This window comes from Boeremia exigua, assembly GCF_020726555.1.
Source record: "Boeremia exigua strain MPI-SDFR-AT-0100 chromosome Unknown C7974scaffold_13, whole genome shotgun sequence".
Lineage (NCBI taxonomy): Eukaryota > Fungi > Ascomycota > Dothideomycetes > Pleosporales > Didymellaceae > Boeremia > Boeremia exigua.
The window spans coordinates 87,172-113,894 of NW_025763530.1; the positions used below are offsets into that span (position 1 = coordinate 87,172).

Below are 26,723 nucleotides of genomic sequence, written 5' to 3' on the forward strand. Positions count from 1 at the left end.
CATCGCGTGGATGGAGCACGGTCCGCGTAAGACGGACAGAGCTGCAAGAGTTAGAGAGCATTGACAGGGCAGGTAATACGAAAGTGAGTCTGACGGGGCTTACTTAAGCCTCGTCTCTATTCGACTTTCGTGGGAATGTCCAGTGGTTTGTTACCTTACATAACAGAGCAACTACCAAGGTCCTCAAGGCAACCTCGTGCACTCTCTGACAATGCAAGCTATACCCAATCTCGTTGTAGCGATTCCGCTTGCACGAGATGCCTCTACTGAGACTAATCCCGACAACGATTTTGACCCATTGAAGTATTCAGACTACCTCAGAGACCTTCTTGGTGAGAGATGTTCAGGCCTGGAACCAGACATTGATTTCGAAGAGTCAATCCGGTTTAGTCGAGAAGCCGTTCCTGCGATTCCTATAACACTCTCGGCCGGGTTCCGTATCCGAATACTGTATCACACACCCGGAGGTACTCGAGTAATCGTTGCAGACTGGACGGTGGAAATATACACGAGAACAAAGACTATAGCCAATCTTGACAGGACAGCTTGACCCGGACAGGAAGATACTACAGCAACTCCAGCCAATCGTTCTGATTGAACGAAATACCTAACTAGACTGGCAACACTATTACGCAGCCGCGAGGGCTCTGAGAATGTGTCAGTTACGAAGATGTGCGAGGGCACATCTGCAAAATGCAGGCGAATCAGAGATGATTCCAGATTTTGAGGATACGTATCTGGGGTTGTAGAGCTGTAATATGCAGTGTGCTTGCGCAATAGGGAGGTTAGAGTAACGTGAAGCCTACAAGTGGGCATGCTAGGCAGCTCAGCAAACACAAACACTCGCCCAGCGTCTTCAACGCAAGCACGGCATCATACAAGATTGGCTTCTTCGTCCTCTTCGACTCCAAGGCAGTTTAATGACTATGGCGAACGAGTCAGATGATTCATTTGACGCTAGTCAGTGTGATTCAATCCAAGGTACCTTTTTGTTACAATGATTTGTACACGACGAAACGTACTGTTGTTGTGGCAACTTCAAAGATTGTACTAATGGATAGAGACAAATAAGATGAGAAATCAGTCCATTCAATGACTAGACTTCGGTGTTTTCTGGGCAATAGACTTCTTGATCGCGACAGTAAAGCCAACTTCGTCTTCTGAAGACTTATCAAAAATCTTCCTCCAACCGACCGCATGTAGCAGCCAGACTAGAAAAGCATTGGAACCTTTCCAAATGTACTCACCCTTCCCGTAACCGGGCTTTGCAGTGAGAATCTCTTTCGCCACTTCTTTCGCGAAACGGTCTGCTTTCATACCAGAAACTTGGTGATCTCGGCTTCTTTTCCTTACACCTGCCTCAGCCTCGATATAGAAGCTCTCTGGACTGAACTTGATCGCTTCTGGACTGGAAATGCCTGTTGAGACCACACCCATGTACAAAGTCACTACTTTGATGCCAAAAGGAGCGAGCTCAAGTCGGAGCGAGTCTGAATAAGCTGCAACAGCTGCTTTGGTTGCGTTGTAAGCGGATGAGAAAGGGTAAGGAATAACTGCGAGTACTGAGGCGGTATTGATGATTGTTGGGGGCCGAGATTTATCTGGGTCTGCAGCCATGAGCAGTGGTGTAAACGCTGTTACCATCTCGAAGACACCGAATACGTTGGCATCGAACATTTTACGAACGCGGCTAGGGTCGGCTTCAATGGCAGGTGCTTCGTACACTGATTCAAGGCACAATTGTTAGCAAATAGCGTAGTAACGCACAGGAAATCACTTACTTGAGCCCGCATTGTTGAATAAAATATCGAGCTTGCCTCCGGTACGTGTTTCGATCTCCACCTTCAAGGCTGCTATACTTTTCGAGTCGGTGACATCTAATGTAAGTGTCTCGATTCCGTGTTCTTCGAGTCCCTCAAGCGATGAAAGGGATCTAGCCGTGGCAAAAACTCGCATCCCATGCGAGGCAAATTCGAGAGCGAGAGCGTGGCCCGCGCTACCCTTCGTGCATCTAACAGCCATCAGTCTTGAGCTGCAATACACCGAGCGAGATCAGCTGACAACTCACCCTGTGATGAGTATTGAGCGGCGGTGTGGCGCCATTTGATGAGGTATCTTGAAAACACTGCTGAAATCTCTGTACTGGGTGTTGGGTGTGAGGCTGAGTTCTGAACACGATTGAACCGGTTTCGGAAGTATGGTAAGATGTAGATGTTATTGCGAAATCAAAGTTGAATGGGCGTGAGGAACAGGTCTTCTCGTGTCGTCCCCTTATCTTATGTTTTGCGATTCACATGTGAATTGCAGATACCCAGCACGCAAAGCTGATCCCGGCATAACAATTTCTCTGGAAACATTAAATCGCTCCTACGGTAGGCGAGGACCAAACGCGGGAGTACAAAGCGGACCAAAATTTAGATTATATAATCTGAGCTTGGTTGCGTCCTTCTGCGCGCAGCTGAGTTCAGCGGTTGCTACCACGACCAGATCCGGCCTAGTTAGATGATTATCAGATTACTGATCGGTGTTTTCGCCTTCTCCCTAGTTTCTGCCCCGCCCAAGTACCCCTCTGCCCTCTTCGAACATCAGGCTACCAATTTCAATGTCGGCTCAACTATTGTACCGTCCGCCGGTTAGAAACAAGCACTTTTGACACGCGGGGCTGTTGTTCACCCCTTCCCGTGTGGCTCACGCTGGCCTTTGGTTGGAAAACACACGTACGCATAAGTAATCATTGCAGTGAGCCTTTCTCAGATACCAATAATCCCCAGTGCATATGGAGAGCGGAAATATTTGCCTCTAGTGCACTAATCATGTAATGCACTCAGATGATATATAAATTGGTAAAATGCACGATTTTCTTGAGAGCCTCAAGAACTCGGATTTTAAGCCCAACAAGGAACTTGCAATGCGAACCCTCAGAAAGAGCCCAAACACACTAATGCAATTGTCTAGTGTACTCGCCGGACAGTCGGTTGATGAACATAGGCGTATAAGCGCACTCAGTTTCATCAATCCTAAGTTCGACGAAGTCTTTGCCTTAAAAAGCAATACCGCTGGCTGTGACGTTTCGAGGGTGGTTGAAGAGGTTCGAGAAAGTATATTGACATCAATGATAGGGCAACCAACTTTGTGCAAGGCGATAGTAGACAGAGCAGGATCTTAAGCGGAGGCTTTCAGAAGGTGTCTGCAACAACAAAATTTCGTGGTAAGGCATCCCATCAACAACGAGGCAGGACTGTGAGTTCAGCTTTAAACTTCCTGGTCGGACCAGAATTCGAGCTTATTGGCGCCCCAAACTTAATCTACGTAGGATCTTGTAGCACGAGCCGCTTCGCGGTTGGACCAGCTAAAAGCACAGGTTTCAAGGTAGCCACGACTGCATCGCCATAGACCTGGTATCGCTCTGTGCGGGAGCTTTTGAGTTCGACAAGAACTACGGCGCGGACTGATCGTAACAACCTTGTCGATCGCAGCCCATAGAGTGGCCCCAAAATATACCACATATTAGAGCGCAACTCGACAAGCTATGCGCGCAGAGAATGACTGGCTATAACTTTTCAGCTTTTTGATCTAGGCGTCGCCTTCCTTCATCCCGTTGGTCACTGCTGCCTTCATACACCGCGATGCTTTGGTGAGATTCTATACCGGTTCATCTGAACTTGCAAAAATTATGAAAGGGATTCCGTTATATTGATAGACGGTACCCAGGAAGCTTTCGCAGATTCTCGCGGCATTCGACGGATTTCGTGCGGAACAAGTGCTAGTTTCTACGCTTATCATGAAAACTTTACATTGTCTTAGTTGGTATCGAAGAAGTAACTTGACCTTAATTGTTGCAATGTGCGCTGAGACAATACGTTCATTAATGTTTCAGTTCGTGGAGCGTGACTTAGTAGTGTGCGTTTCTTTGGACGGATTTTATCCTCGCCACGGTCAAAAAAGGAAAAACATCTCGTTTTGATCTACGCTTTGGGTTTGTTTCACGATAATTCTAGATGAATTGGTGGCCGTGCTCATCAACATCTTATCTAAAACTTTATCAGATCATCCAATATCGGGCTTGCAGAAATCAGTTTCGACTGACAAGATCTTTATGCACATGTACTGTCATCCATGGTGAGACGAGCGGCAGGTCAGCTTTGACCGCTGTTGACTCTTTTACTAGTGTGCGCGAGAAGAAGATCAATAGCCCTTTTGGGCTTAATCTACGAGAATTCTAAGGTTTGTCGACAAACCTTACTTTGACTTGTGTCCTACAATTTGGGCGAGTATTCATACGGGATACACCGACGTTGTGGAAATGGAAGCTGAGAGAAGCGGAACAAGAAAGTATGGCCAAGATAGTCAAGTCAGTCTGGGTGGTTTTGAGCTTCTCACATCTTGTTCAGGTACGCATCATGATACTCATTTATTTCTTGCTTCCGATTTCTAGGACCTCGGCGCTGTTTGATTATAGATATGCTCTTCGTTTCTAAGCACTCCCACCCTTGGTAGAGCTGTGATACAGTCGTACTCACTGCCACGGCAATAACTCGGTTGGTAGCTGTGACGCGGCACCTGAAGCAACTCGATGTGCTCATCTACGCTAGATTTTCCTGTTGCTTCTGCTATCTCTGTGCGAGGGCTCGTTGTCTGAAAGCTAGTAGCGTCAGAAGAACGAGTTCGTTCAGTTCGTAACGTAGGACTGCCGCTTCGATCCAGAGATGACCAAAACGAGGTCTGGAAGGATCGTGACTGTTTTGGGAACAGAGTTCGGAGAGGATTCCATATAGAGGTTGTTGTTTGTGTAGCAGTACCATCTCCGCGTTCAATGTCTGGTACGGTCTCTGCTCTAGACTTGGTCCAGCTTGACGCCGAGATGTCTGTTGTCACGCCATAAGAATCCTTCGCGGAGTGCAGGAACGATGGAACAGGAAACACGGATGGGCCTTTTGGTCGTCTCTGTCGATCTTGGTCTGGCACACTTCGGTTACGTGACCGATTTGTGAGAAAAACGTGGAACCGACTTGGCACAATGATGACGAGTAGTTGCCGCACAGCAGGCAGTGATGCACAAACCATGCCAGCAGCGAGTTCGGCGCCTGTCCATATGGTCACATTTGTGTAGTCCCAAGTTGGATCAAGAGAGATTTTGAATCCTGAAAGTGAATGTAGCCGCATTATTGTCGTGATGCAGCCACTAAGAAGCGATTGTTAGCCAATATCGTCCATGTGCGGTGGACCTACATACAAAGCTCCAACTGCGAACATGAGTGCCACTGCGGCCTTACGCCACCTTTTCATCTGTAGCTTGTAAAGACTCGGCATTGGCATAACCAAGATGATGATATCCTGCAGAATAGCATTTGCACTATTCGCAAACCCGATGGCGCCGACGTCTAAGCACGTGCCTTTGATGTCGCGATCCCAGAACGACTGTATTGGAGAACACGAAAAGATCGTCAAGAATTGGATGATTAAAGAGGAAAGAATAATGTAGCCCAGGACGATCCAGCAGGTGATACGAAATCGGCGGTCGAGAAAGACTTGTAGGTAGAAGGCTATCAACGAAATCTTGACCAGAGCAAGCATGACGACGTAGAGATTCCAACAGATGTAGACTAGATTTATCAGCGATGATGCAAAAGTGTGGAGTTGTTCTTACAGTATTTCAGCGCCATCTGCAATTGACCCTGTTCAAGGTCCCACAAGTGCTTTCCAAAATTGTACTGTGTCACTATACAACGTCAGCCTTGGCTTCAACATGACAGCTGAAGACTTACTTTCGTATGCAGACGTGTATGCCGCAGTAGCAAGTAACAAGGCTGCCAGGATGCACCAGTCATCGCTACTCACGCGCTTGTTGAGCACTCTGGTCGCGAGCCGCAGTGTCACGAACAGACACACTGTTGCATAAACAGTTGTCAGGGACGCAAATAGAAGTTCTGTCTTTGACTCGTGTGGTAAGTTGCAGAGTTCAGCCTGGACTTTTGCGGTGCCGAGTGAGTCGGCCATAGTACAGTTGGCGAGAATACATGCTGCTGTGCTGTACGTAAGCTCCTCGCTCTTACACTGGCACTCGGTGTCTATAAGGCTACAACCAGCGGCAGGAACGGTTTGTAGAAGGCATGAGAGCTATAATCGTTAACTAGATCCTCACAGATGGGCGGCCAACGTACACCACAGGGAGGAATATCTGCTATTCCGAGTGCTCGCTCAGCGATATCAGTTCCGGATACATGGCCTATGCAGGCACCTAACGTGAACAAAAGGACATGTGTGAGGAGACGCATTAGGGTGTGGTGCAATTGATAGCATTGACAGCACGAGCGTTGAATCGAGCATACCTACGTATCTATAAACGCAAAGCAGGGTCGGACGATCTGCACGAGAAAGTGCCGTGATTTGCACGGAGACAGCCAGTCCCAAGAATGCGCATGTGCGAACCGCAAGCTGCCATTGAGACAACCACAGTTTACTCCAGCTCCTAGGTCTGTGTGGTGAGTGACGACCTAGTAAATGTCACTGAAGCACGCTAGCGTCGGAGCTCTAGTTTAGATTCTGCGCTACCGGTGTGGCGGCGGCCTGCGCTCTGACTGCCGACATGACGCTCCACAAGATGTGTGCGGAGTATGCGGACCTGCCTTCGAGCCGCTTGTACGGCCCAGTCAGCTTCTGCGACTACTGACTTGTATCAAGATTGACCTGGGTCATCCTGGGTATTCGTTTCCAACGAAAACGTCATTTGCCCTGCAATGGTTCTTCGCATGCATTTGGAACCGTTTGCACCCTGCAGTGCACCCTGCAAGGTGGAGTACGGAGCGTCGTGAGTGTTGTGTGTAGTGCCTATGCGCGCGCGCAAAATGATCCTTAGGTAGATCATGTCCCTCCGACGGTCGCGTCTACCAGAAGACATTTGCGATTCGGGGGATCTAACTGAAGGAGGTTAAGAACGGAGTGGTTGCTTGGGTCGCCAGTGTTTCAGTGTTCGCATCGCGTGGTGGCGTTCGCAGCTTCATGCCGATACCTACTTTAAAGACCCCGATTGGCAGCACCGGAGAAGCCTTAGCGAACCTTACCGACGGTCAGAAGCCATTCTCGCACATCAACCCGTGATAAGTGCGCATAATTTCATGCCAAAGAATTGCATTTGTGTACAGGAGATTTCAGGTTAGGTTGCTCGCGTTGTAACTAGCTGCGTCACATTTCCCCGCACTACGTCACGGCCCGAGGATGCAGCCCCCTTGATGCGTTGTCGTTGCCACCAAACCATTCTGACAGTGCATCCGCAATCGTCTTCATCTGTACCTAAACAACATGTCAAATCAGCAAATTGTGCAAGCGAAAGGTATCTATCATGGGCTGCCAGTCTTCCCTTCTTCGGTAAAGGGTCTCACGGCTATCATCACTGGTGCAAATGGAATCTCAGGGAACTACATGTTACAAGTACTTGCAGAGGCCCCAGAGCGCTGGAATAAGATTTATTGCTTGTCTCGACGCCCGCCAGCGATACCAGATGGGTTACCCCCTCAAGCCGAGCACATCGCCCTCGATTTCCTCAGTGAGCCACGAGAGATTGCCAAAGTACTGAAAGAGAAGGGGGTTAGAGCCGACTATGTGTTCTTCTACAGCTATGTGCAGGTCAAGCCAAAAGATGGCGGGGGACTTTGGAGTGATGCGGAGGAAATGTGCAAAGTGAACAGTGAGCATGCCGTTCTGTAACACTGTGCCAATATCACACCGAGAACAGCGGCGTAATTGCGTCTGACTATGTTGCAGCGGCTCTTCTTCGCAATTTTTGTTCGGCTCTACCTCTAGCATCCATCGCACCTAAGCGTATCATGCTGCAAACCGGCGCCAAAAACTACGGCGTCCATCTGGGCCCCTCCGCTACTCCGCAGGAAGAGACTGCGCCTCGCGTTATGCTTGAGCCCAATTTCTACTACCCACAAGAGGACTTTCTTTGGTCCTTTTGTACCGAACACGGAATCGATTGGAACGTATGTATGCCAGCAGGCATCTTGGGTGCCGTACCAGACGCAGCAATGAATCTTGTATTTCCGTTGGGCGTGTACGCAAGTGTGCAGAAGCACTTAGGTGAAAAACTCGAATTTCCTTGCGACCTCCAGGCCTGGGAAGCCAACCGATGTATGAGTAGTAGCAAGATGAATGGCTACATGGAAGAGTGGGCGGTGCTGACTGAAGAGGCAAAGAACGAAAAATTCAATACCATGGATGGAACCACGTTCACATGGGGAAACCACTGGCCAAAGCTTGCCAAAAGCTTTGGGATCGAATATGAACGACCGAGCATGGATGATAGTGTATACACAATTGTCAGAAGCAAACACGACCCACCACCTCGAGGCTTCGGCCCGCCAGGAACATATCGAATTCGGTTCAGACTCGTTGACTGGGCTAGGCAAGGTAAGGTACAAAAAGCATGGGCCGAGCTTACAGCAAAGCACGGTCTCTCTGGTGGAAAGTTACAGGACATGGACATCGATCGAATCTTTGGTTTCACGGACGGGAGCCTGATGGGCACCTCGCTTGACCTTACAATGAACAAAGCAAGGAAGATGGGATGGCACGGGGTTGTTGACTCAAATGACGCGATCCTTGAAGTGCTCGCAGATTTTGTGAAATTGAAGATGCTACCACCTCTACTGGAGTAGCTGGAACAAGAAGACTCGACGCATACAATAGATGAGAGTAATTGAAATCACGAAACAGACAGATAGTTTTCTCTATGTACCAATCTGCCTCGCTCGATGTCTTGCACCTGGGAACTGTAGACTGCACTGCGCAGACCGTAAAGCACGATGACTGTAGAATCGCGGTAAGTAAGAAACGATTGTTTGGTGTCTTGACTGTCACCAATCTTCTTATACACAATGTCGACTGCATCTCATAGCTCGGGCTGAAATGCGGGGCTGTCTCTAGGTACGGATCCACTTTTAGCGGCGAATGCCAAATAACCGACGACTTTCGCAAATTAGCCGCTGTGCCAATAAATCATCCGGTGACCTACCTGGCCTGGAAGAATGCAGCCTTGGAGCAGCAAGTGGGGTGGCTTAGCTGCCGGACAACAACCAAAATCTCGACGCAAGAGAGCAACGCCTACAAGTGTGCATGCACCACTTCTTTGATTTCTTTAACACTGCCTGAATCGGCTTTCGAAAACACAGCTTCTCACATTCCCGTGTACGTCGTGTCTCTTCGAGGCTTGCACTCCAATAACTCGGACACTAAAGAAACATCGCGCAATGTCGCCGGGTAAACTTCGATTCAATGGGGAGAGGCCTCCGTTGCAGCTCGACCCGTTTATCATGGGAGGCGCTGGGTTCAGTTACCAACTTGTTAGTGAGCCGGATAAGGCACCAGTCGTCGACATTCTAGAAAAAGCCTTCCAATCTGGGGTGCAAACAATCGACACTTCACCATACTATGACCCTTCGGAGCTGATTCTCGGAGCTGCTCTTTCGCACCCCCGGATTAGTCAAAAGTACCGCAGAGAAGACTACACATTAATGACGAAAGTCGGAAGGATAACGAGCAACCACTTCGACTACTCGCCGCAATGGATCCGCACCTCCGTGGAAAGGTCACTGGAGCGCTTCAATACCACGTATCTGGACGTGGTGTTCTGTCATGATGTCGAATTTGTCAGCATAGAGGAGGCAGTGACTGCAGTTGGGACGCTGTTCGAGCTTGTGCAGCAGGGAAGTGTCAAATATGTTGGTATCTCCGGCTATGATCTGAGCGTTCTGTCACGCGTTGCCGGACTTGTACTTGAGACCTACGGCCAGCCGGTAGACGTAGTGCAGACATGGGCTCAGTTGACATTGCAAAACACACGGCTCGAAACCTACGGGCTGCCACTTCTCAAAGATGCGGGTGTCAAGGTCATTTGCGCATCTAGCCCGCTGGCTGTGGGTCTGTTGAGCTCAAGAGGGGTCCCAGTCGGTGGCCTGGGCGACTGGCATCCAGCGCCTGAAGGACTGCGCCTTAAAGTAAAGCAGGCCTCCGAGCTTATTGAGTCTCAAGGAGAGTCTACCGCTGCTCTCGCCCTTCGCTATGCCATACGTAAGGCTTCAGCACTTTCGAACCCTGATGTTCGTATCTCTACGATCAGTGGAGTCGCTTCGCTCGAAGAGATCACCATGAATGTTCAAACAGCCCGCCAGGTGCTTGGAGATAGCCTCAAGCATCCAGGAATGAAAGACACGACGGTCGATACGCAACTAGAGAAACAAGACAACGATCGTGCCCAGCTTCTGCGAGAACATTTGGGATCATGGTTGGATCACGATTTTTCCTCATAAGCAAGACTTCATTCAATAGACATCAATTTTATTCAACTAAATGAGACCTTCACAATCGAGACAATGTGAGCACCACCACAAGTGACATTCTTCAATTCTTTGGAAGGAAGGAGCCCCAAACAATATCTTTGGACCGCTGCACAATAACGAACTACCACTACTGCGAACATGCAGACCGACACTGGAACACGCCAAGATCTGGGGTAAATACCCAGGCGAGTCGCGCTAGTAGCAAATGGTACATTGAAACAACATCGAGGCGCCTCGGAGACGAGGCAGCTCGTATTGCAGTACAGCCATCAAGGAAAATTCGGATAATTTATCAATGAGCTTTTGAAGACAGCTGGAATCACCATGGCGTAGAGCTAGACCTCCTATAGTCACGATCAAAGTTGCAGGTGATCTTTAGGTGGCTGTTCAAGCGTGGTACTACCCCGGAATTGCAAAATCCGGGGCGAAGGGTTGGAGAATGAGGGGTGATGCTTACTTCATCGCACATGTATATAAGAACTCTTCGAAACACCCCTTGTCAACGCACTATACTCTCTCATTTGGATTGCTTCAGCCAGTTTTCTGTCCAAGTATTCACCATGGCACTCAAGAAGTTATTCGCGAACCGCTCCTCCATTCAAAATAGCAACAAGACGGTGACGAGTGCTGCCGCTCTCACCCTCAGACAGAGCCTTTGGCCACTCACGATTGTCACTATACTTTTCTTCCTTTGGGTGAGCAACACAACAATCTATCGCAGTATGGTCGTACTGATTACGCGTTCAGGGTTTCGCTTACGGATTACTTGACACCTTGAACAAGCACTTTCAAGTCACATTGGGTATCACTAGAGCTCGCTCATCCGGACTTCAGGCAGCTTATTTCGGGTAAGTTCACGCCCGTTTCAACGAGGCAATTGAACATCAGGCTCATCATCCACCAGTGCCTATCCGCTAGCATCTCTCGGTTATGCCAACTGGATTCTCCGCCATGCTGGCTACAAAGCCGTCTTCATCTTTGGACTATCGCTTTACGGTATCGGTGCCCTCATGATGTGGCCAGCAGGCGTATACCAGTCTTTTGGCGGCTTTTGTGGGGCCACATTCATTATCGGTTCTGGTCTCGGTTCCCTCGAAACTGCTGCTAACCCGTTCATCGTGGCTTGCGGCCCACCACGATATGCGGAGATCCGCATCAACGTCAGCCAAACGCTCAATGCTGTCGGTACTATTGTCGGCCCATTGCTGGGCTCATACGTATTCTTCACCGGAACCCAGGACACTGTTTCAGCTCTGAAAAGCGTGCAATGGGTCTATCTCGGCATTGCCTGCTTCGTGTTTCTACTAGCGGGCGTCTTCTTTTTCAGCAGTATTCCTGAAATTTCTGATGCCGACATGGAAGCTCAAGTTCAAGAAGCACAAGTTGAGGGACGAGAGGCCTCGTTCTGGAAGCAGTATCGGCTCTTCCACGCTGCTTTTGCGCAATTCTGCTATGTAGGAGCACAAGGTACTAAACAAGGCAATCGAACCCCTGAAAGACATCGTACTGACAGATCTTAGTCGCCGTTGCGGGTTATTTCATCAACTATGCTGTCGAAACTCGGCCAGGCACAAGCACGGCTACCGGATCCAAGCTTTTGTCCGGCGCTCAAGGCGCCTTTGCGGTTGGCAGAGTGCTCGGTACTATACTGATGAAGTTCGTGCGACCAAGATATGTTCTTCTAGCTTTCATGTGTGGTGCTGCTATCTTCATTGCTCCCGCCACAAAGGAACGTGGTAACACTGGTATCTGTAAGTATTTTCTACAATACGACTCGTCAGTAGCTAATCAGCCCAGCTTTCATGTTCCTTGTTCTCTTCTTTGAGTCCATTTGTTTCCCCACAATTGTAGCACTTGGCACACGCGGACTCGGTCGTCATTACAAGCGCGGTTCAGGTTGGATCATCGGGGGTGTTCTGGGCGGCGCTGCGGTACCACCGCTCCTCGGCGTGGTCGCCGATATGCATAACAACACTGGTATAGCGATGGTAGTTCCTCTATCAGTACGTTTAACCCCTTCCTTATATGACTATCCTTTGCTAACCTAAACAAAGTTTTTTGTTGCAGCCGTATCGTACCCAATCGCTTTGAACTTCGTTGCTTCGTATCGCATCCCCGCCGATGCATCGACTGATAGTACGGTGGGTCTCATCGAGCCTAACAGTGGGGAGAAGTACATGCAGGGCAGCGATTTGGAACAAATTGAGGTAGCTGCATCGAAGGTGTGAGAGTGAATCAACCGCGTGTAAAGGCGGTGGGGATTCAAAGCGAGAGACCAGATCCGTATTCGTGTGATTGATGTTGGCCTGATAAAACACATGTATCGCACTTCAGACTGCTGGGAAATAGCACCGCTTCAGTGCCTCATATGGCGAGACCTCTTCCACCTTGGCTCCATCTATACAATCTTAACATGTCTTTCCTCATATCTACAATCTTTTCGCGAACCGTATCGGCAGTCTCTTCGATCCCAGGCTGGTAAACCTCTCGGCTTGTTTCATTCGGCCATCCGGTTTTGTTCTGATCCTTTACCACCATCAGTGTTGCTCGCATCACACGTTTGAAGACACGCTGAAATTCCGTGTTCAGAGTGACGATGCACGCCTCGTGCGCTCGGATAATTGTCTCACACGCCGCCTCGACGGCATCGTTGGAGCCACCATTTACTGCTGGCATGCGATCGGCGAAAAGCAGCAACACAAGTGACCCATGAAAAAGATAGATGCCGAAAAGATAGGGCATGAAGACGAGTTCGGGATCGAGTCTCAGGATCGAAGATATTGCTTCCGAAGCCAATACGGCGTGAGAAGAGCACTTGTGAAACGACGGCGAGGTAATCCATTCACTCTGCGAGCCTGCAGCAGGTAACCAGGCAAGCATAGTTAGCGCGTCCCACTCTCCGTGGAGAAGAACAAAGAGTACATGGAGAATGAAATGGGCATACGCTGTTACAAGACGTGTTCGAGAGGAGCGCCGATCTTTGTTTGGCAGATCGACAGGCAGTGTTGCTAAGAGGGTCGTGGAATCTGGCGTCGCGCCTTGAAGCACGGGCCCGGCATCATGGTTAGATATCGAACTTGTGCGGTTGATATTCGAGCATGGTCCAGTATCGGCTTGTCGTTCCAATCCATCGATACTTTCTTTGCAGCGCTCAAGCAGCTTCTCCACTAGGACAATAGATCCGTCGTCCCCAAGAGTCCCAAAACGTGGGTGGTGCCTTCGGCGGCGCAAATGGATGATATCGCCTAACAGTACCATGAGAGGCAAGAAGAATTCGAAAAATCCGGTACCTGTGACTGTAGAAGGTGGTCCCAGTTGACGGTGTGGTTGGTCGTGGGCGCTTCCTTCAGTAGTGGACTGCCATATACGCTCTGGGACTGGGATATAAACATGACTCTCTCCATCTACAATGGAGAGATTACCATTGTAGGACAGAGCCAGGTGTCGGTCTAAAGCGAATGCCAACCAGAAAGCTCTTCGCATCTCTTCCTTGGCTTCAATAGAACGAGGACTGTGGTAAACACCGTCCGCGTAACAGGACTCGAGATCATTTGAATCATTCGAATCCGCATCTGGATGATCCATCTGATGTAGTTTCATTGTGTCGATGAGACGGACTGCTTTGTTCCACCACGGTAGACAATCCCGCTTGAAGTCCCCTCCAGATAGCACAATACTGATCAGAATAAGACATATAACATCATCTACCACGGGCGATGGTACGTGCTTGATACTTGCAGATCCAGAAGGACCGTACCAAGCTTTCTGCACGAGACGACCTAACATCGGTCAGTACATGAGTCCAGGATTCAAGACTGAGGAAAGGAGGTGATCTACCCGAGACTCTTTGCCAGTTATCAAGGTCGCGATCATGCAGCAGCTTGAAAACCAAGTCTTGCAATTTACAACACAGAGTGGCTCGTGAACCGGGTGCAAGTAGCTGAGGGAGAGAAGCCGTTTGTGCACTAACCCAGATCATTGTTGCAAGTAAAGCAGGTGTTGTAGACCGAGTCGAAGCAGGATTCAGGACAGAGTCTTTTCGTAAGACCGGCGTCAGAACATAGGGTGAAGCGTTGTGAAACAAAGTGCCTTCCGGGGGCGCAAAGTATAGCTGGAGTAGCTTCAAAGCTAGTTGTGGTTGTACAACGCCAACAAGGTGAGGAAGTAGCAAAGCCAAACAGGCGTACTCTCCATGCTGTTCGCTTGCTGAGCTCAAAGTGCGATACTGTTCATGCGGCTCCGCACGTACACTCTGGACATTCTGTCCGAGCATGTTTGCCCTTTGATTGGACCACATACCACCCGACAAGCCATTGAAGACCAGCGAGGCTCCAGGGGAAAGCGGCAAGACTGCAGGTATTTCTGTCCAGAAAGTTGGTGCGGTAGTCTCATTGGACGTGTGCTCCACGGATCCCTCATGAGAAGTTGCTGGTATCATGAAGCTATCGACAGGTTGCCGATGCTCTCCGATGCCCTGCATCGTCTCATCCTCTTGGATCTGCTCCACTTCTACGCTGGTAGGATTCGTGGGGCTAGTAGTGTTTGTGTCTTTATCAATCGAAGTTGGGTCCTTTCGTTTTCGACCCCGTTTTCGAACATCGCGCTTGTAGTTGCACTCATAGTTGTTCTCTGGATACGATGCATTAGCCAATGTGCAACGCTAGGTTCAGAGTATGCGAGAACTAGGCGAGAGGTCTCGTAAATGTTGCTTACCTTCGCAGCGTCGACTACATTCGCCGTTAGCAAGTCGCCGGAGGCTAGGTTCCTGCAGCCTTACCAGGGACTATCTCCATTACACTTTACTCGAGATCTTGCACAGTTGTCACAGGCTAGCCTTGACCTCCGACGAATTTCCCGTCCATGTTCATTCCGAGTTGCGACTTGCATGATAGTACACTCGGCACATTCAGTCAAGAAACATCCTGCGGGTAAAAGCCGCGTATTTGTACTAATGAATATTTGGCGGTTTAGCCTCGGTGGCTTGGAAGATGCGGGGTTAGCAAGTCCGTTGACACAGCATCGCCGTGATCTTTGATTGGTCAAATTCAATTTTCCGCTTAGTGGAATTTTACCCGATCATCCCATCTCATATCTGCTATTCGGAAAATTATTAACCAGCGTAGATGTGGGTTTCAACTTTTGAATGTGGAACTCATGTACCTCGTTCGCACCAGAAAGTATTGCAATGGAACGCTTGCAGTTCTTAAAAGGAAGCATGGCCTGTCCCGAAGTCGCGACAAACTTTTCGCGCACCAGCAACCGCGATGCCGTACACGTTCCAATCGAATCCATTGTCGAATGATCCTGTGATTACTGGATTCAGAACTCGAGATGTTCGTTTCCCAACATCACTGGATCAGACTGGTTCTGATGCGATGAACGATGTCGGCGACTACAGCGCGGCATTCTGCATTCTGGAAACAGACAGCTCTCATGTAAGGCAATACCTTCTGTAGAATGGGACCACTGGCTATATGCTGACAAACATCTAGACTGGCCATGGTATGACTTTCACGATCGGGAGGGGCAATGACTTGGTCGTACATGCGATACCCTACTTTGCCTCCGCTCTGGTCGGTCGGACATTGACATCTGTGGTCAGCAACTTCGCAGCCACGTGGAAAGCCTTGACACGCGATTGTCAGGTGCGCTGGGTGGGTCCTGAGAAGGGTGTTACTCATCTAGCGTTGGGCAGTGTCATCAATGCAATCTGGGATCTATGGGCCAAGTGCGCAAACAAACCCGTCTGGAACTTGGTCGCAGATTTCACCCCAGAAGAATTTGTGCGATGTGTGCCTTTTGACTACATTGAGGATGCTATCACACCCGAAGAAGCAGTTGCCCTGTTGACACGGGTCAGCGGGGAAGGGAAGGAACGGCGGATGCAAGCTGCACACGACAATCAAGCAGTACCGATATACACTACGAGCGCTGGCTGGCTTGGATATTCGGATGAGAAGATGTGTCAGCTACTTAAGTCAAACCAGGAAGCAGGCGTGAAGCACTTCAAATTCAAAGTCGGCCGAGACCTGCAAGAAGATCGCAAGAGACTCAAGCTTGCAAGGGACATCCTGGGCTACGACGACACGACGAAGTTCATGATCGATGCGAACCAAGTTTGGTCGGTACCACAGGCCATTTCTTACGTTCAGCAGCTTGCTGAATTCCAACCTTGGTTCATCGAAGAACCCACAAGTCCAGATGACATACTTGGACATGCTACCATTCGACGTAATCTAAAACAACTTGGGGTAGGCGTTGCCACTGGCGAGATGTGTCAAAATCGAATAGTCTTCAAGCAACTGCTGCAAGCCGAAGCCATCGACATATGCCAAGTCGACGCATGTCGCATGGGAGGGTTGAATGAAGTCCTGGCCGTACTCCTGATGGCTGCGAAATTTGGTGTGCAGGTGGTTCCCCATTCAGGTGGAGTTGGGCTACCGGAGCTCACGCAACACCTGAGTCTAATTGACTATTTGTGCGTCAGTGGCAAAGCGAGCCTTTTGGAGTACGTTGATCACTTGCACGATCACTTCCAGTCCCCAAGCTTAACTCAAGGCGGGTATCTGGTCAGCCCGAAGGAACCAGGCTACAGTGTGGAGATGCATGACGGGAGCATGGATAAATATACATTCCCAGCACTTGACGAAAAGGGCTGGTGGGCTAGCGAAGACGCTCGTCAAGTTCTGGAAAGGCCAGCGATCCGACTTCCAGTCAGTTAGAGCTAGCTCTAGTGATTATCTACTGCTAAGTTTGGTGCTTGGCTATAATTTGGAAGCCACGAAGATTCGAGACATGCTTGAAAAGCCATTGTCAGGCTTTCAGAGGTGGCATACTTCTGGAACAACAACATAACACGCTCCAAAGATATAGGTACCCCTCTACCAGATTCCGGCGTTGTTATTGATCAATGTAAAAGTATTACAATGGAACGCCATCATTTGGAACCAAACGGGGGAACTTATCACCCTACCAGAGATCTGCTCGGGGTTCAATCAGAAGGCTGCGCCTTGTCTGTATTTTGTGTGTTGTCATGTTGCTCAGTCCTCTACTAGAGTTACAGATTGATCGACACTCGATTCTTTTCCATCATCGAAAAACGTCACCTCTCTCGCTGAATCAGCTGGTTGAAGCAACTCAAACCCTGGAGGTATCCGAATCCCTGCCTTCCTTGCGTTCTCCACCGCCTGATGGTGTCTGCTACCCGGGGACTCCCTTCGGACTCTTCGGGCCCTTCGATCGACCCTCTGTGGAGGTCTTTCCGAACGTCCACAATCGTGTTCGTTAGCTGAACTAGAGGAGCTTGTGGGTGTCTCCCATGCTTCGGACTGTATCGCGCTCTCGTTGACTATCAACGGAGCCGCACGAGACACCCTATTTTGTACTTTATGCTTATCGCATACATTCTTGTTGACATTCTCCGTCGTTCGTGAATAGTCGGGCATTCTGTATACGGCGTGTGCAGATCGTCGGAAGCGCTCCAAGTCGCACCACACAGTCTTCACGTTCCCCGGGATCCTTGTTGTATCCTCTTCGGCATACATAACAGAGCTCCGTAGTTTCGAGCTGGGAGTCAGGTATAAGCCTTGATCGTTAGCCCGGCCCAGTGCCTGCTTGGTGCGATGTGAGCGTCGATGCTCGCGCTGGGTCCAGCCCTTGCGCTTCCCAATCCCAATTCCAAAGTCTTCTGCAAGCATCCTCCAAACTATTTGCATACGACCTTTCCACCGCGCTTCCAGGACCTGAAAGTCGTTTTGGTCGGTACTCGAGAGTTTTGCGCCGTGCTGGCAACTGCGCACATGCCAAAGTATGTCATCCGCATTCCAACTCTCATGACCAGTACTTTGCGGCAGAAGACAGAAACATACGGGACAGTGTGTAGGTTTAAGTTGCTCAAGGCAACTGCGACGGTGGTTGAAAGCCTCCACTGTATCGAAATCCACCATACTTTGTGAGCAGGAAACGCAGTTCAAGGGATTTTTGCGAGCCGTGTGACGCTTGTACCATGCAGCTTGCGCGTCTGTAAAACTTGTTCTCCCTCGAGTGGAGCAAGAATGAATGTGTTCTGCAATCGTAATACCACCCCAACTAGTCCCGTTGATGGTAAATGGTAGATCGCAACACATACAGACAGTGGGAAGCGGATCAAGGTTTCGAAGACAGAAGATGCGATGCTCGAATGCGTCGGCGGGGCAAAGAGCGTCCATATTCAAGTTGCAGAGTATGCAAGAATCGGTAAGACCGTTGTCCGTATCGAAAACATCTGTGTTGAAGGCTTGTAGGTCCCTCGGGTGTGACAGCTCAGCGGACTTCGGGTGAATACTCCGGTTGGCGACTGCGATACGATACTTTGACCAGCAACTATTGAAGTGCGTGACCCGCTGGTGGGAGCTTGTGGACGTGAAGTCAACCCGACATACAGCACATGATGGCGTTCCTGAAGAAGAAGCTTTGGCTTCCTCTTCGAGAAGTACACGCTGTACTCCTGATGGTGCAGAGGGTTCTCTGGTCGTTGTGTCCTCAGAAGTAGACACCAAATTATTTTTGGTAAGATTGTTTGGTGTTACTGAACGGATTGGTGGTTCATTCTTCATGGCGGTTGTGGTGGTTGCGACGGCGTCGAAAGCGGTAGGCAAAGGAAGCCATATTTCCCCTTGAGCGCTGGATGCTCTTTCACTTTGCTCGAGCAAGCAAGCCCGTTTACGTAACTCTTCTGTCGAAAGCGACGAAATTCCATGACTTTGCGGCGCTGCATCCCCCATATTGCGTTGTTGGTTGATAAATTGAGTGTCGATCGATTGCCAGAGGGTTTATTTCAGCTAGAGACAGATAGTTTTGAGGGTTTCGAAATATAACATTATTCTAGTAGAGATGGTTCAAAAATGATCAGGAAACTACTGGTAAGGGTCATCGCTTCCAAAGTCAAGCTTATGCACAACCATGGTCATTATCAGCAAGTGAGACAGGGTCTGACTACCCATGTAATCTTTGAGCACCCATGACTTTGAGCAGTTTGTTCAAGTCTATGCAGTGAATTCTGTAAGCGTGCAAGCGTTTGGTACCTCCGTAGCAGCTGCAATAATGAACGCACTTTTCGACATGGAAGAGCCCTAGCACATATCAATAACATGAAAGTCGCTGCTCCGTAGCACTCTTCAAAACTTGACTTCGGTCACCGCCTCTCATTTCCCAACATCACATACTAAATACGGCACCAATAAATTACGGCCTGCTAACCCAGTCAATATCGGGAGGCCTTGCGCGTCATGGGAGTCCTGAGCCCGACCATTATCGTATTTCTTGGCATCGGCGCGCTGTTTGAGATGTGGATTGTGTTTGCTATGGTGTATGCAGCGAGTAATAAAAAGGCAGAAGGATGTTATTGGGACAATGTCGGGAAGATTCTAAGATTAGACTTCCATTAGGTCCTCACATTCATTCTGCAAGATTCATTCTGCAAGAGCTATGAAGAAGTATGAATACTGTTAAATATTCGCCCACTCGTGTTGTAGGTACCGTCGTGCTTTCTCTTGTCTTCAACTGTACTCCCCAGTCTTCCACAAGCAAACTTTACACCTCCACGCTCAGAACCAGCACGTGCACTTTGTAGCCATGGCCGCCTGCGCTTCGGAGAGCCCATCGAGCCTTTTCTCTGCCTTGGTTCTCGTCGCCTTTCCCTCCTTGATCTGTTTCTCTAGTTCCTTATCACACGTGTCGTGGACCTAAAGTTTCATTTTCGTACTCTCGTGTGCATTTACTGGTAGCTCATGGTTTCTGATGATCTCCTCTTACCCTTTTGCCAATAATCGCTACTCTGCTTCGGTTGCTCGGTTTTGTCAGGCAGTATTGGAATCTTTTCTCCAAGCCCTTCTTCTTTTCGCCTTGCTGAAGCAATATTTTGACCTGTCCAGGTGGCCATGCAACGCTACCATATCGCATGTGTTCTTGCCAGTAAGACCTCTGAAGCGGCCATCTGTGAAGCTGTCTCTAGGACATAGTCGATGATCGTGCGCGAACGGGATGTTCTGTGCCTCTTTGTGGCTTCTTGATTGAACTTATGGACGCGATCGAACAGTGTCAATCTGGCAGACGACTCTGTATTCGTGAAGGGTACATTTGTTGATTAAAATTGCCTGCGATATCAAGCATTAGTTTTATCCTGGGCGTGACTGCAACTTACGGGTTGATTCGGCTCAACTTTTACAGACTCTCGATGAGCACGTGTGCTCTCATCTCCGGCTGTAGCAGAAGACTCCGCGTTTTCCATAGCATTTTAGACCATGGCCCTTTTTTACTGCAAATGATGATCATCGCAGCCGCCAGAGTCTGCTCGTGTGGGGCCGCCGCAAGGACGCAAGTCAGGCAACAAGCATCGAGAACCCGATAACGGGCCAAGGCTTCGAATCAAAGCTGGAAAAGTTGTTTGGGTATGGACGGGAACTTCTAAACACAGCTTAGCGGCAACCTTTGAGCAAAGCCTAGAAGGTAGGGTGGATGACCTAAAGATGCACATGTTCGTCCAGTGTGACGTATCTTACTAATTAGTCTACGAGGCACAAAGAGCGTTGTCGTTCTATATGTCTGCCCGCTGATCTGATACTACTTAGTTCTCATTAGCACCTCTGGCCAGCCCGTAGTAGACCTATTCCCAGCTCTGCATGTGTGATTATAGATTGAGGGACGACAATGAAAAAGTTCTGGGTGTTTACTGTGTATAAGCTTGTACAAATCAGCGAACGATGCCATTGAGTTGCTAGTCCTGCAGCTGAGCGGCTAGTTCAGTACAAAGATGGATATGCTCGGGCAGACTCCCAAGATTGACTTCACAGTGAATCCTATGTTTGACCTTGCATGAAGATCCTAGGCGAGTGGGACGACCTCCCGGTGAGGACGTTATCACATACTTGTTGCGTGCCTGTAGCTAATCTCTCGTCTGCGCGCGCGGAGCAGCGGTGAAGCGCTGAAGTTGCAACGAACGAGCGCGCTTCACCTTCACTTACACGGCGGTTCTGAGCGATCACGAGACGGCTGCCCGTACTTTCTTTCCCACACTCGCTTCCTCCGTCCCTTCAAAATTCTCGAGTCTGGACAGCCATGCCACAAGCACCCGCGGAGAGCATCGCAAACCTGCGCGACATGTTTCGCTCCTCCACCGAGAAGATCCCACCGGACCTGCGGCGCGCCCTCGCTCTTCTCGACTTCACTTCTCTCAGCGACCTAGAAGAGCGCTTCCTTGCCACCACCGCTTTTCTTACGCCGTGGTCCGTCTTTCGTGATTCTTACCTTCTCCTTAGTGGTTCCCAAGCCACAGAGCCGAGTGAGATCGCCCGCTCTGATATTCTGTGGTTCTACACGCAATTCGACGAAGGCGTGCGCAGGCACGATCCACGCGATGAGCGCCCAGGCGTGAACTTCGACATTGACAAGAGCAATTGGGGAGCAGGTGAGCACGAGAAGCACATGTACGCTTGGATGCTGCAAACCTTCTGCGTAGGCAAGACTCGCAATCTCTTTGGATTTCGTTACTTCGAGTTCAGGAATGTCTGCAAAGCGTGGGATGAAGTCTTCGTTCCTATAGTCAAGGCTGTACGCGCGAGCTACAGCGTTCGTGGGCGAAGACACTACGGCCGGCTTGCGCTGTTCATCGAGGAGCGAAGCCCCAGTCGTCTCGCGTTTCCGGAAGGAAATATCAGCATGCCTGATGGAGTCATTGACTCTCCAACGCCATTCAGGATGTGCTCGAGGCCGACCCATCTCCGTGGTAACAGTGAGTCGATGCTAACAAAGAAGCATTACGACGAAACAGAGCGGGAACTGCGCGATGTTTATCCGCAGTATGGAGGCTTGGTCGAGCGTCCGATTTTCAAACAGAAGATGGACGATTGGTTGCAAGTGCAGAGAGACCGCGCTGCTCACCGGAAGGCGATCACAAAGCCGGAGGTTGTGCAGTACGTACCGAAGTATCAGCCGCAGATCGTACTACAGGATGAGGACAGACACGGCAGGTCTCCGACCAAAGCTTCATCGGAGAAGAAGCGCAATCGCAGCCCAATCAAGCGGTACTCTGATAGCATCCGGAGATCGCTGTCACTGGGCCTTGGCAGCAGTCGTTTTGGCAGCTCAGAGCCGCAATCGCCTCTCTCACCTACGCATGAAAAGACGCCAGACACGACCAAGCGGCCTCTGACTCCGTATGGAATGTACTCGCGCGTCCCCAAGATTGCCCAAGAAGTGAGGCGTGCACTGTGGCCCCCAACTAATCGCACTGACACAATCGTACAGGAGCCAAAGAGTCCACTCCATGGCGTTACTCGACAAATCCACATCCCAGATTATGAGCCTGACCATGGCAGCCAGTACTCACAGGGAACAGCTGTGACGCGCAACGTGGATGAAGACGAGGAATGGCCGATACCTACTCCACGTCTACATCTACTAGAGGGACGGAGGCCGCGACCCTCTAAGAGCACGTTGAGCTACGGCTCAGAGCAACTCACCGGAGCCACACCTGAGGACCCTCGAGATCATGTCTGGTCACCTATGGGTGCTCCGAGCGCCATCCCGCCTGCACTGGGTATAGGATCTGTTAGACGCGACGAGTCGATGATACACCCATTGTTGAGGACAAAGAGATCGCACCCAGAAGTCCGTCAGCCCAGCTACGAAGGCAATGACTATCAAGACGAGGTCAGCGTGCCCAACCTGCACTCCAGGAATGTCAGCGCCGAAGGTTACACAGCAAGCAGCGACATAGCACCGGCCAAGTTGCGCAGTCGTCTTCCTGCACCCATCAAAGTCCCGCCCCCGTATGTCAGCAAGCTACGCATCGCGTCTAACGACGCCCACCGCAACAACCCCACTCCCAAGCCCGCAGCTGCACGCCGGCCCCCCAGCCCGCCCAGACACATTCCATGGCCTGGCTTTGAAGATGCTCCTCCGCGACCCTCGCACGCCGCATCCGCCCTCGCGCCACCGATCCCTACGAGAAGCCCCGAGCGCAGACCCTCAGCACGCGACGCCAAATCCGAGCAGCCTGTGCGCCGGCGAGTCCTCAGCAGCGGAGACGCCACATCTCATGAGATGCTGCGCATCGTGTCCAAGGAGAACATTCGTGGGGCTCTGAGTGGTCTGACGCCGGACAGCTCGCTGGAGAACGTCGGTGAGCAGACTGCGATGGCGCCGAAGCGCGTGGTAACTCCGCAGAAGCTGGAGGCGTATAATACGCACATGTTTCCGAGGAAGGATAAGAGATCTGACATGAAGTAGTAGGAGCTGAGCAGATAAGTGTTGAAGGAGAAAAGACACTGTTGAACGTGAGGGGAGCAAATTGACACTGGCGGAAGGAAGGAAGCGTATTTGGGGAGCGATGACAATGCATCAAGCATTGCACGAGACTGTAAGATTCATTTGCGAGTATCGGCATACTCTGGACCATGCTCACATGGCATGGTGGAAGAACCACGAGTGGATGAAAGTCACATTCAAACATGCGTATGTTAGCATGGCCTTAACGGGATTGGACGCAGCCACAAGGGCAAAAGCGTTCAGCATCCTGTACCGTGAATTTTACACGAAAATAATGAAATTGAAAAACACTGTAATGCAAGACATGATAGCACGACGTTCCGGTGATGGAGATATGTGGAGCTGGTGGTGCTGAGAGATCTGCGAGATAGCGCGATAACGTCGGACCGACTTTGAACAAATCACAGTCATTCCTTCGTTCCACGCTTGCGCGGGGTATCGGTGGACGAACACGGTCTGCATTTTGCCATTCTGTCTGCCATGTGAACCGCTTCGAGGACTCCGCTCGATACACGCGTGGTCAGGTTAAGCTCCTTCATCAAAAGTTGAGCAGATATGGTCACGTGAAGGTATCAGCTCAAAGAGCTCGGTGGTCAGGCTTTCCAGTGATCGAGTCAATCATATGAAGTATTCAAAGACATCACAACATGCCATTATGCCTTCCTTAGTTATCAAGGCAAGTTTGCCGCTATCTCAAGACTGACGTAGACAGATCGTGTCTTCTTCATCACAAGCAGCTCATTCCAGCAGACCCAACAGCCCCTCCCAGGGCCTCAGTTCCAGCGCGGCACTCTTCGCCTTGCCATCAATATCCGTCTTATCATAGTTGCCTGCAACCCACTTCTTGACCTTCAAACCACCCAGCCCATCCCAAGTGACTTTCTCGCCGCTGAAATTGAGCACAGTGACGAACGCACTCTTCTCGCTCCACCTTCTATACGCAACGACCTTCTTATGCTCTGGATCCAGGAGCTCGAAGTCGCCATACACGAAGACATCCTTGTTCTCTTTGCGGCACTCCAGACCACGCTTCCAGAACGCGTGAACAGCGAGTGTACCAGGCGCTGGGTTGGGGTTTTCGAGCTGGGCCGCCGCGTTGACGGTTTTGTAGTCGTCGTTGACGCGCATCCAGGGTTTGGCGTCGGGCGATGTGAAGCCTGCGTGTGGCTCGGAGGTCCATTGCACAGGGGTTCGTGCGTTGTCGCGGGACTTCTTTTGCATGATCTTGCGAGCGTAAGCTTGTTTCTCTTCGTCGCCAGGGTACATGTCCTGGTATCTGTGTCTTGTCAGCCGTAGTTCCAGATGCATTGATAGAGTGAACTTACTTCTTGAAGAAGTTGATGCTTTCGATGTCCTTATACTCTGACGGCTCCCAACTGGCAGGCACGTTGCGCATGCCGATATCCTCGCCTTGGTAGACGTACAGAGTGCCGGCGAGGGTGGTCTGCATCAGGCATAATAGCTTGGCGCCGTACTCACGGAATTCATCACTGTCATCCGTGTATCTGCTGACACTGCGCGGCTGGTCGTGATTCTCGATGAAGATTGTGTTCCAGCCGTCGCGATCGAGCATGAGACGCTGTAGACGGTTGATGATTTCCTTGAGATCGCGAGCATCCCAGGGGTGCAGGGTGTACTTAAAGTCACCGGGCACGTTGTCAATGTCTACAATGTCGAAAGCGAAGATCATGTTGAGTTCTTCGTTCTCAGCTCCGACCACTTTGATGATCTCGTCTTCGTCGCGGACAAAAGGCATCTCACCAACAGTGAGCGTGTCGTACTTGGAGAGCACCTCCCGGTTGATAGCCTTCAGGAACTCGTGCATACGAGGCCCGTTTGCGAAAAACTTGTTGCCTGGCTGATATTTGTTGTCCTTGACCGTGGTCGGGGCATCGGGGAAGGTTTGCACCTTTGAGATCAAGTTGATGACGTCCATTCGGAAGCCGGATACACCACGATCGAGCCAAAAGCGGAGGACATTGTGGACAGCTTCTCTTACTGCAGGATTCTCCCAGTTCAAGTCCGGCTGTTCGGGCGTGAAAAGTGAAAGGTAGTATTCCTGCGTTTTCTCGTCCCAGGTCCATGCAGAGTTTGCTTCACCAAGAATCTGGGCCCAGTTGTTCGGCGGCTGTCGGTTCCCGTCTGCATCATACTTCGCAGGCTTCCAGATATACCAGTCCCGCTTTGAGGACTCCTTGGATGATCGCGAGTCGAGAAACCAGGCGTGCTCCTCAGACGTGTGATTGACGACCAGGTCCATTACGAGCTTCATGCCACGCTTCTCGATCTCTTTGATCATGTTGTCGACGTCTTCTAATGTTCCATAGATTGGGTCAATGTCTTCGTAGTCAGCGATATCATAGCCCATATCAGCCTGAGGACTCTTGTAGATAGGCGAGACCCAGATAACATCAACACCTAGATCCTTCAGGTAGTCCAGCTTCTGCGTGATACCGGGTACATCTCCCCAGCCATCGCCATTTGTGTCTTTGAAAGACGCAGGGTACACCTGAAGTCTGGGTGAGCCCGATGTCGCTCGACCCAATACCTTAGGCAGCCTACCTGATAAACCACCGCTTCTTTCCACCACCGGTGTTTGTCTGTACCGACGTAGAAATCCTGCTTTGTTCGCTGCGTAGCCATTGTGATTGTCGTTGTCTTCTGGCCTGATCCAGACGTGCGAGTCGATTATTGTTAAGTAGTGTTCCTCTTTCGATGGCACGTCATCACGCTGTGGAGCGCTCCGCAAATCCCCAGAACGCACCGCGTCTCGGCGCGCGCTGGTGTGGCCGAAAGCACCCCACCATTAGACCCTCTTTGCGACCGCATCGCATATGCTACTCCGGCGACACGAATAATTTGCTGACAGCGCATTGATTACATCCGACTCGTTTTGCCAGCTGTTATGCGACTTTCGCATTGCAGAATAAACAGTGGATTGAGGATGTGAGCCGAGTGAACTACGCAACAACAATGTTAGGAAACAATGTAAAAAGATCTTATAGAATGTTTCTGCCTCCAATATAGGAAATGCTTACCTAAGATTGAGCTTTAACTATTGTTAATGGCTACAAGTTTGGT

General features: G+C 50.2%; 10 protein-coding genes across 10 annotated transcripts; 5 read left to right on the forward strand and 5 right to left on the reverse strand.

Annotated features, from left to right (window-relative positions):
* Window positions 1–1,039: 1,039 nt before the first annotated feature.
* On the reverse strand, window positions 1,040–2,362 carry C7974DRAFT_475736 (uncharacterized protein). Its single transcript, XM_046146650.1, has 3 exons — window positions 2,069–2,362; window positions 1,782–2,011; window positions 1,040–1,724 (listed from the first exon to the last, which is right to left on the reverse strand). The coding sequence occupies exons 1-3, from the start codon at window positions 2,101–2,103 to the stop codon at window positions 1,090–1,092; spliced, it is 900 nt and encodes a 299-aa protein (XP_045991934.1). The 5' UTR covers window positions 2,104–2,362; the 3' UTR covers window positions 1,040–1,089.
* A 2,062-nt stretch (window positions 2,363–4,424) lies between these two features.
* Window positions 4,425–6,732, reverse strand: C7974DRAFT_367711 (uncharacterized protein). The gene is made up of 5 exons (XM_046139880.1): window positions 6,162–6,732; window positions 5,766–6,117; window positions 5,648–5,719; window positions 5,234–5,603; window positions 4,425–5,182 (listed from the first exon to the last, which is right to left on the reverse strand). The coding sequence occupies exons 1-5, from the start codon at window positions 6,273–6,275 to the stop codon at window positions 4,432–4,434; spliced, it is 1,659 nt and encodes a 552-aa protein (XP_045991935.1). The 5' UTR covers window positions 6,276–6,732; the 3' UTR covers window positions 4,425–4,431.
* Window positions 6,733–7,267: 535 nt separating this feature from the next.
* C7974DRAFT_403939 (NAD dependent epimerase/dehydratase family protein-like protein) lies at window positions 7,268–8,815 on the forward strand. The gene is made up of 2 exons (XM_046142894.1): window positions 7,268–7,684; window positions 7,762–8,815. The coding sequence occupies exons 1-2, from the start codon at window positions 7,300–7,302 to the stop codon at window positions 8,655–8,657; spliced, it is 1,281 nt and encodes a 426-aa protein (XP_045991936.1). The 5' UTR covers window positions 7,268–7,299; the 3' UTR covers window positions 8,658–8,815.
* A 259-nt stretch (window positions 8,816–9,074) lies between these two features.
* On the forward strand, window positions 9,075–10,329 carry C7974DRAFT_403940 (NADP-dependent oxidoreductase domain-containing protein). Its single transcript, XM_046142895.1, has one exon. The coding sequence runs from the start codon at window positions 9,249–9,251 to the stop codon at window positions 10,305–10,307; it is 1,059 nt and encodes a 352-aa protein (XP_045991937.1). The 5' UTR covers window positions 9,075–9,248; the 3' UTR covers window positions 10,308–10,329.
* A 568-nt stretch (window positions 10,330–10,897) lies between these two features.
* Window positions 10,898–12,767, forward strand: C7974DRAFT_475740 (l-fucose permease; the record flags this gene model as incomplete). The annotated part of the gene is made up of 6 exons (XM_046146651.1): window positions 10,898–11,032; window positions 11,085–11,185; window positions 11,242–11,804; window positions 11,858–12,088; window positions 12,135–12,340; window positions 12,392–12,767. The coding sequence occupies 6 exons, from the start codon at window positions 10,898–10,900 to the stop codon at window positions 12,563–12,565; spliced, it is 1,410 nt and encodes a 469-aa protein (XP_045991938.1). The 3' UTR covers window positions 12,566–12,767.
* On the reverse strand, window positions 12,401–14,610 carry C7974DRAFT_367723 (uncharacterized protein; the record flags this gene model as incomplete). The annotated part of the gene is given in 3 exon segments (XM_046139881.1): window positions 12,401–12,821; window positions 12,870–14,102; window positions 14,122–14,610. 3 exon segments carry the CDS (start codon window positions 14,608–14,610, stop codon window positions 12,702–12,704), a joined length of 1,842 nt encoding a protein of 613 aa, XP_045991939.1. The 3' UTR covers window positions 12,401–12,701.
* Window positions 14,611–15,464: 854 nt separating this feature from the next.
* C7974DRAFT_367724 (L-galactonate dehydratase) lies at window positions 15,465–17,117 on the forward strand. The gene is made up of 2 exons (XM_046139882.1): window positions 15,465–15,772; window positions 15,830–17,117. The coding sequence occupies exons 1-2, from the start codon at window positions 15,602–15,604 to the stop codon at window positions 17,057–17,059; spliced, it is 1,401 nt and encodes a 466-aa protein (XP_045991940.1). The 5' UTR covers window positions 15,465–15,601; the 3' UTR covers window positions 17,060–17,117.
* A 114-nt stretch (window positions 17,118–17,231) lies between these two features.
* On the reverse strand, window positions 17,232–19,099 carry C7974DRAFT_475743 (uncharacterized protein; the record flags this gene model as incomplete). The annotated part of the gene is made up of 1 exon (XM_046146652.1): window positions 17,232–19,099. One exon carries the CDS (start codon window positions 19,097–19,099, stop codon window positions 17,378–17,380), a length of 1,722 nt encoding a protein of 573 aa, XP_045991941.1. The 3' UTR covers window positions 17,232–17,377.
* Window positions 19,100–21,431: 2,332 nt separating this feature from the next.
* C7974DRAFT_443749 (uncharacterized protein) lies at window positions 21,432–23,806 on the forward strand (the record flags this gene model as incomplete). The annotated part of the gene is made up of 2 exons (XM_046145468.1): window positions 21,432–22,423; window positions 22,574–23,806. The coding sequence occupies 2 exons, from the start codon at window positions 21,432–21,434 to the stop codon at window positions 23,601–23,603; spliced, it is 2,022 nt and encodes a 673-aa protein (XP_045991942.1). The 3' UTR covers window positions 23,604–23,806.
* Window positions 23,807–24,380: 574 nt separating this feature from the next.
* Window positions 24,381–26,133, reverse strand: C7974DRAFT_320825 (alpha-glucosidase; the record flags this gene model as incomplete). Its single annotated transcript, XM_046138770.1, has 2 exons — window positions 24,381–24,918; window positions 24,968–26,133. Coding segments are annotated over 2 exons (1,704 nt in total), but the record flags the coding sequence as incomplete, so codon positions are not given.
* Between the last annotated feature and the right edge of the window lie 590 nt (window positions 26,134–26,723).

What these genes read in the sequence shown, in the direction of transcription:
- C7974DRAFT_475736 (XM_046146650.1), bottom strand. Translation starts at nt 2,103, where the DNA reads ATGGCGCCACACCGCCGCTCAATACTCATCACAGG. An exon ending in CGCTCAATACTCATCACAGG is followed by an intron (nt 2,012 to 2,068) that starts GTGAGTTGTCAG and finishes GATGGCTGTTAG; the next exon opens with ATGCACGAAGGGTAGCGCGG. An exon ending in ATTCAACAATGCGGGCTCAA is followed by an intron (nt 1,725 to 1,781) that starts GTAAGTGATTTC and finishes GCCTTGAATCAG; the next exon opens with TGTACGAAGCACCTGCCATT.
- C7974DRAFT_367711 (XM_046139880.1), bottom strand. Translation starts at nt 6,275, where the DNA reads ATGCGTCTCCTCACACATGTCCTTTTGTTCACGTTAGGTGCCTGCATA. An exon ending in ATACACGTCTGCATACGAAA is followed by an intron (nt 5,720 to 5,765) that starts GTAAGTCTTCAG and finishes GACGTTGTATAG; the next exon opens with TGACACAGTACAATTTTGGA. An exon ending in GCAGATGGCGCTGAAATACT is followed by an intron (nt 5,604 to 5,647) that starts GTAAGAACAACT and finishes TGATAAATCTAG; the next exon opens with TCTACATCTGTTGGAATCTC.
- C7974DRAFT_403939 (XM_046142894.1), top strand. Translation starts at nt 7,300, where the DNA reads ATGTCAAATCAGCAAATTGTGCAAGCGAAAGGTATCTATCATGGGCTG. An exon ending in GGAAATGTGCAAAGTGAACA is followed by an intron (nt 7,685 to 7,761) that starts GTGAGCATGCCG and finishes ACTATGTTGCAG; the next exon opens with CGGCTCTTCTTCGCAATTTT.
- C7974DRAFT_403940 (XM_046142895.1), top strand. Translation starts at nt 9,249, where the DNA reads ATGTCGCCGGGTAAACTTCGATTCAATGGGGAGAGGCCTCCGTTGCAG.
- C7974DRAFT_367724 (XM_046139882.1), top strand. Translation starts at nt 15,602, where the DNA reads ATGCCGTACACGTTCCAATCGAATCCATTGTCGAATGATCCTGTGATT. An exon ending in TGGAAACAGACAGCTCTCAT is followed by an intron (nt 15,773 to 15,829) that starts GTAAGGCAATAC and finishes ACAAACATCTAG; the next exon opens with ACTGGCCATGGTATGACTTT.